The 6,000-nt window shown below is 44.4% G+C and overlaps 1 protein-coding gene across 2 annotated transcripts in view; it reads left to right on the top strand.

Annotated features, from left to right (window-relative positions):
• The first annotated feature begins 423 nt into the window (after positions 1 to 423).
• LOC138106370 (electrogenic aspartate/glutamate antiporter SLC25A13, mitochondrial) overlaps positions 424 to 6,000 on the top strand; it is a 103,187-nt gene continuing 97,610 nt past the window's right edge. The window contains exons 1-2 of one of the 2 annotated variants that reach the window (XM_069006879.1): positions 2,666 to 2,717; positions 5,049 to 5,113. In XM_069006879.1, the coding sequence (XP_068862980.1) occupies positions 2,681 to 2,717; positions 5,049 to 5,113 (102 nt within the window). In that variant the 5' untranslated portion in view covers positions 2,666 to 2,680. Of the gene's footprint in view, positions 525 to 2,665; positions 2,718 to 5,048; positions 5,114 to 6,000 lie in introns of those variants that run through there. The other variant, XM_069006880.1, reaches the window with a different exon arrangement.

The raw sequence follows: 6,000 nt of genomic DNA, 5'->3' as shown, positions 1-6,000 counted from the left end.
ATCCTTCCGCTGCTTGCCCCGGTGTTCTCCGAACACGGCGGGGGCATTCCCTGGGGTCAGCAGCGCGAGCCACCAACTGGTGACATGGTCACCGTCTCCAGCGGGCGGAGAGGCTGCAAGGCCCCCAAGAGCTCTGAGTTCCCCTGCCCCCGCTGGGCCACCAGCCGTAACCGTGGAGGAGCCCGGAGGGCAATCAGGCCCTTCACAGGGATGAGGCGGTGCTCGCCCTGCAACGCCGGCGTTCCGCCGGTGCCCGAGGCCGCATCTCCCACAGCCTCGCCCGCCGCCAAGCGCGGGGCCCGCGGGGCCGGTCCGGACCGTGCCGGGCGATCACGGGGCCGCGGCGGGGCCGGGCGGGGGCGGCGCCCCGTCCTTGCCTGTGAGAGCAGGAGAGCGGTGACGGCCGGCGCTGGCGGGCTGGTGCGCAGGCGGGGAAGCTGCGTGCCGCGGTCGGAAGGGAGGGGAGCGGAGGAAGGGAAGGGACGGGAAGGGGTGGCCGCGCCGGGCACAGCATGGCTGCCAAGGTAAGGCACCGCCGCCGGCGGGCGGGCAGGCGGCGGGCGGCGGCGGGGAAGGGGCCGCGGCCGCGGCGGGGCGGTTGCCGGGCTTGACCTCGGGCCTGTCCTTGACGAAGCCCGGCGGTGGCGCCTCCTCCTCGGGGCTCTGCGCCCGCTCGCCGCCGGCCCCGGGGGAGCGGGCAGCGGGCAGCGGGCGGCCCCCAGGCCGGTGGGGCTGGGTGCCAGCGCGGCGAGGATCCGCACCTGCCCGCGCCGGGAGCAGCGGGCCTGCGCTCCGCTTGCGATGCATCATCGGTGTGAATGACACTGCGCGGCGCCTCTCGCGGTCGGTGCCTCTGGGTCGGTGCCGGGGTCACTCTCCCCGGCACGGCCCCGCACTGCCCCGCCGGGCACCTGTGCCTTGGCCCGGCCGCGGCTCCGCCAAGCGCAGTTGGGCCCAGTAGTGCCTCAGTGAGAGCCCCACCATGCACCTTCTTTCACAATGTACAGATGCATAAATACACACGTACACTCATGTTATACATGCGGACACACACACTGGTTTAGACGAGAGGATGCAGCGGATTCTTGGGACGGCGGCTGGTGGGTCCCGGAGTGGGTACAGATATTGGCCCTGTCCTGCTTGCAGGCCTTAGTGTGATGGTCTTTTTTTGCTTTTTCTCCCATTTTCTCCATGTACCTATTTTTACCTTCTATTTTCACATTTGGTTATATAATACCATTTTTACGTCTCAGTGCTCTCCTGTGAGGCTGATACCTGCTATTTAGACTTCTTTGCAGATCAGAAGGATAAACAAATTGAAATACTTTATTTAATTGCCTAAAATATACTCCCATCCCAGAAGAAAAATTTGCAATTAGCTGGATCAAGTCCATATCGAATGGCAGATAAAATTAGATGTAGTGTTGGTGTTTCAAAACTTACTACTTTCATTAGGTTTTGTATTTGAATACTGACACTTTAAAAAGAAAATACTCCATGTCCCTCTTATATTGAAGTCAGTGGTGAAACTTATGTTGAGGAAACATCAGAAAACAAAGCTTCCGCCAACAACTCAAAGCAGCACATGGCTCAGTGTGGCCAGAATTGTGTGCTCCTTTATTTCAGCTCGTCTAGAACAGAGCTGCTTTGGTCAGCACCTTTCTCAGTAAGAACTTAGGTTATCTGAACTGCATGCTGTTTTAATGGATTGAGCAATATTTGATTTCTTATTGCTAGCATGCATTGGAACAGTCATCCCCAAATCTTGTGTTCGCTATTTGTGAATCTCAGCTGCCCTGTCTAGCTTTTTTTAAAATTTTTGATTGCCCACTGGTCCATACACACAGCATATCAGTTACTTCTTACCAAACCATTGGCATTTAAAGATTTAAAAGTCTTTCATTCTCTGAATTTTTGAACCTTTTACTTATTTTCTCTTCTCCAAGCAGTGGTTTGTATTCTGCAATCCATTTGAACCTATAGTAGTTACATATACTCAAAAAATACTGTATATGTAGTTAGTGTTTGTCTAATTGGGTAGACACATGTGCTACACATTTGCATGGTGCTCTTTTTCTTTCAGCTAGATTTCTTACACAGTTCAGATCCCCAAAATCTACACAATCATATGTTAGAAAGACTCAGCACTTTAAGAGACACTTAACTGAATATTGTACATTTCAGGTTACATCAGGCTTGGCAGAGAGATACCCAATAAAATGAATAATGGCATAATCCTCATGTCATATGCATTCTTGGTGCATTGCAAGGCAGAGATACAGCTCTTTGTACCCCAGGGTGTACAGTCCTCACATAGCTTTCAAGGAAGGCTTCTGGTTGTAAGCCTAAATGCGTGAGAGACTTATGTTAGAAACAAACGAACTGTAACTGTGAGCAGCTAGAATGGATTAATTATTACATTACCTTGTTAGACTTCAAGGGGGTTTTTGTCTTCAGCTGAAACAGTTAAACACAGGTGAATTTCTATTTTTATTGAGGTCAGTTGCAAAATGCAAGTAGCATTTTGTACTTTAAGGGTAACATTTCAGCTTAGGTTCTGCAAGCACACATATGAATAACTTTGCCACGGAAAGAGCTTCTGGGCCTGAAGTTACTCACGTGTGCTTGCAGGCATGGGCCTTGGTTTGTGTTCTAACTTCCTCACTGATGCATCTCAGTAATGTTTGCCTTTTTCACCTCAGCCAAACAATGGACTGGTGAGTTAAATGCTTTTTCTAAAATTTATTTAGTACTTTTTCCTTGCCAGTATCCTGCATGACCGCTTCCTTTAATTTTTTAATTATACCCTTTTAGGCATAGAGTCTTTGGATGTAATTGGTCTTTGCTTGCAAGATTTCAAATGTTGACATTTTAAGCAGACTCTAGGAATTCAGTCTCTCAAAACGAAAACCCAAATGGAATACTGTTAAGCCTGCATAGTTAAGCACTCAGGTATCAAGAAATGGACACTACAGCCCCATTTAATTTCCTTTGTTGTATATAGCTCAATGTTTGCAACTTATACAATATTTTAAACAATGAATATTGACATCAATGTGTTTTCTTAAACTTTGAAAACATTTTCTGAAACTGCTTTGGGAAAACTACACTGTAAATTATATTAGCACAAATTGCCAGTAAAAACCAGAGGTGAGATTTCCCAGTAGATTTTTACCCCATTGGTAACTAAATTACTGTCCTGGGTACTGGCTGCTTTTTCTGCATTGTGCAAAAAAAAGAGGCTATGTGGAACCTCTTCATGGTAATGCACGTACAAAGCACTAATGTTTTACATATTGTGTCCTGCTTATTTCTTCATTTTGAGTGTTTAACAATGCAATCACAATGTTGTTTTTCTGCCCTTTAGCCATATAGTTCTACAGAGAATTTACATAGTCTAACTAATGCCCCTTGCCACTCACCTGGTGTGTATTTTACAGCAAAATTAAATGTTTGTGTTGAGTGAATGTCAGTTACCCTTGATCCCTATTCCGCTACACAGTTCTGGGCATAACTGTTGTCTTATGCATGTGCAAAGTGTGACTTGCTGTCTTTTTAAAGTTCTACTGCTTGGTAAAATATGAACATATTTTCAGTGGGAGGTTCAGGTTCTAAGGTATGTCTCAGTGAGACTTCTTTCTGTAGCTGATTTTGCTTTTGTTACTGTTCTACTTTGTCTGTTCAACTTAAGGTCAGAAACTGACATTTATAATGGGAGCTAGTATACATAATATTTTTTAACTTTATATTTCATAACCACTAAGCTACATTCAAAACAGTTAAAAATTGCATTAATGAAAATTCCAAACTCAAATAATTTTGGTAGATAAATCAAAGCCTAGAAAACTGTAAAAACAGTGGCTTAGCATGGAAGCACTTGAACACCATTAAACTTTATCTCTGCTATGGATAGCATTGGATATGCTATGGATAGCAGGAAATAAAGTTCAATAATTGTATGAATTGCATAATAATAATACAGGAGTTATTTTTAAATACTGTGGAATATCTCTGTTTCTAATGTAATTGGTTTTTTGTGTGTCATGTGTGAACTTTTATCCATGGGACACATATTTGTTGCCCGTACTACCCAGAATGTATAAATTATTTTAAAATTATTGTCTAACGAGCAAAGTGAACACAAATATTGCATGCTAAAAAAGCTAGGTGTAAAATGACTGTTCAAGAGAAGGCATGAACCTTACATCAGTACCTGATGGGACTGCTTGCATGCTTAATTTTAAGTGCATGTGTAAGTCTTTCGAAGAACAAATGCCTGACTGTCAGAACTAAATCAATAATGTAACAAAAAGAGATTTGTTGCGGACTTATGTGACAATATTTGGGATAGTTCTAATGCAAGGTAAAGAAAATTGGTTATGCAATTTTCATATATTTAACTTTTTTTTTTTTTTTTAATTCTCTTTTCTCTTGTGTTTTTCTGAAACTGTTTATTATGGAAGCTGTACCAGTGGAGTTAAATGTTGTTTCTGGTTACTGCCACATTTACCTTTAAAGTCCTAAACCTTGTCGTATCAAAAATAGTTAGTCCCCAGTCACAGGCTCCTTTTATTTCTTGGTGTTACTGTAGTCAGACATCTCACACTGAACATCCCAGTCCTGCAAGATTCATCACCTCAGCTGTATTACCTGGAGTTCTGTGAGGGATTGATGCCACTGGCCCTGCCTCTACGAACCTTTTTGTCTGCAGAAGCGATTCAGTGCCTGTCCTGGAGAATGTGAATTAGTGAGGTTTGGGTAAGCAGTGGTTGAAATGCAGGCACCATTGCAATGCAATTCTAAATAAATGTGATTGCAAACAATCCTGAAAATATTAGATGCTGGCACAACCATGCCACTTTGATTATTTTGCTGCCATGCACACCCAGTGTGTCCCTTTGTGCATCATACAGTTCCACTGTGCCTCTTTGTTCAGCTCCTTCTCCCGTGCTCCTCTCTCCTGTGGTAGCAGTAGCGTGGGGTGTGCCTGGGAACAGGCTGAATTCGTTCTTCTTGCCCTCAGTTGTGCCATTCTTCCCTTCCTCCAGCAAAATGGAAGAGAAGAATTGCATTGCATTGGACATGGATTTGTTGGGCCCTCAGAAAAGAAGAGGTGAGGGATTCTGGCGTCATGATGGGCTACTGTGTCCATGAAAGGAGTGGAGTCCGTTGTGGACAGGCTCCAGCCACTCAGTGAGATCAGTTTTGGAGAGGAAAGTGGTTGGTGAGTAAGGAGAGAGCAATCTGTTTCTCTGAAGCACCACTGAGTTTATGTACTATAGATTTAATAGTGTCATGACACTTAATGGTACCACAGTAATTTTTTTTGGATGTGATAGCATTATGTAATATCCATGTGGAAAGTCCTGTTGCTAGTCTGTACAGGTCCAGCAGTGCTTGCTCATGCATAGTTATTTTGGATCTGTGCAGAAATATGTAAATTCTTAAAAACTGTATGTATCATAAGACTCTTCTTTCCACTTTCCTCTCAGCAAAAAAACATGTATTTATGCTGCTTATGACTTATTACTGCATCTTGATTTCTTAAGAGACCAGAATTTGCCTGATAGAGGGACACTGAATTTGTATGAGTGCTGATAACTTCAGACCTTTTCTAAGTACAGAGTAGCATGAACGATGACTGCAGCTGAAACAGAGAAGAAGCCAAGTAATTTACTCCACTGTCCTGCCTGTCATAGTTTATGTGTTTAGTTCTATTTGGTTTCTTTTACTGCATAAATCTTTGCTTATCGTGGCTACCTTCAGGAAGACTGAGTCCTAGTCTTACAAGGCTCACAGTGTTACAGGGCCCACTGACAAGAATCATCCCAGGAAAGGCACTCATGGAACAACTCTGATGTGGAAAAAGTGTATACAGTTCTCTTCTGCAGTGGATGCTGAGTTACCCTGAAAACAAGCTTTAGTAGAGTGGGAGTTTGGTCTCAATTGAGTTTACCTGTGTCTTTGTACTACTGTTTCCTCTCTGACCCCACCTTTCCT

Source organism: Aphelocoma coerulescens, chromosome 2 (assembly GCF_041296385.1).
Source record: "Aphelocoma coerulescens isolate FSJ_1873_10779 chromosome 2, UR_Acoe_1.0, whole genome shotgun sequence".
NCBI classification, from domain to species: Eukaryota; Metazoa; Chordata; class Aves; order Passeriformes; family Corvidae; genus Aphelocoma; species Aphelocoma coerulescens.
Note: the sequence above shows the minus strand (reverse complement) of the source record. Positions and strands in the feature narration are given on the sequence as shown.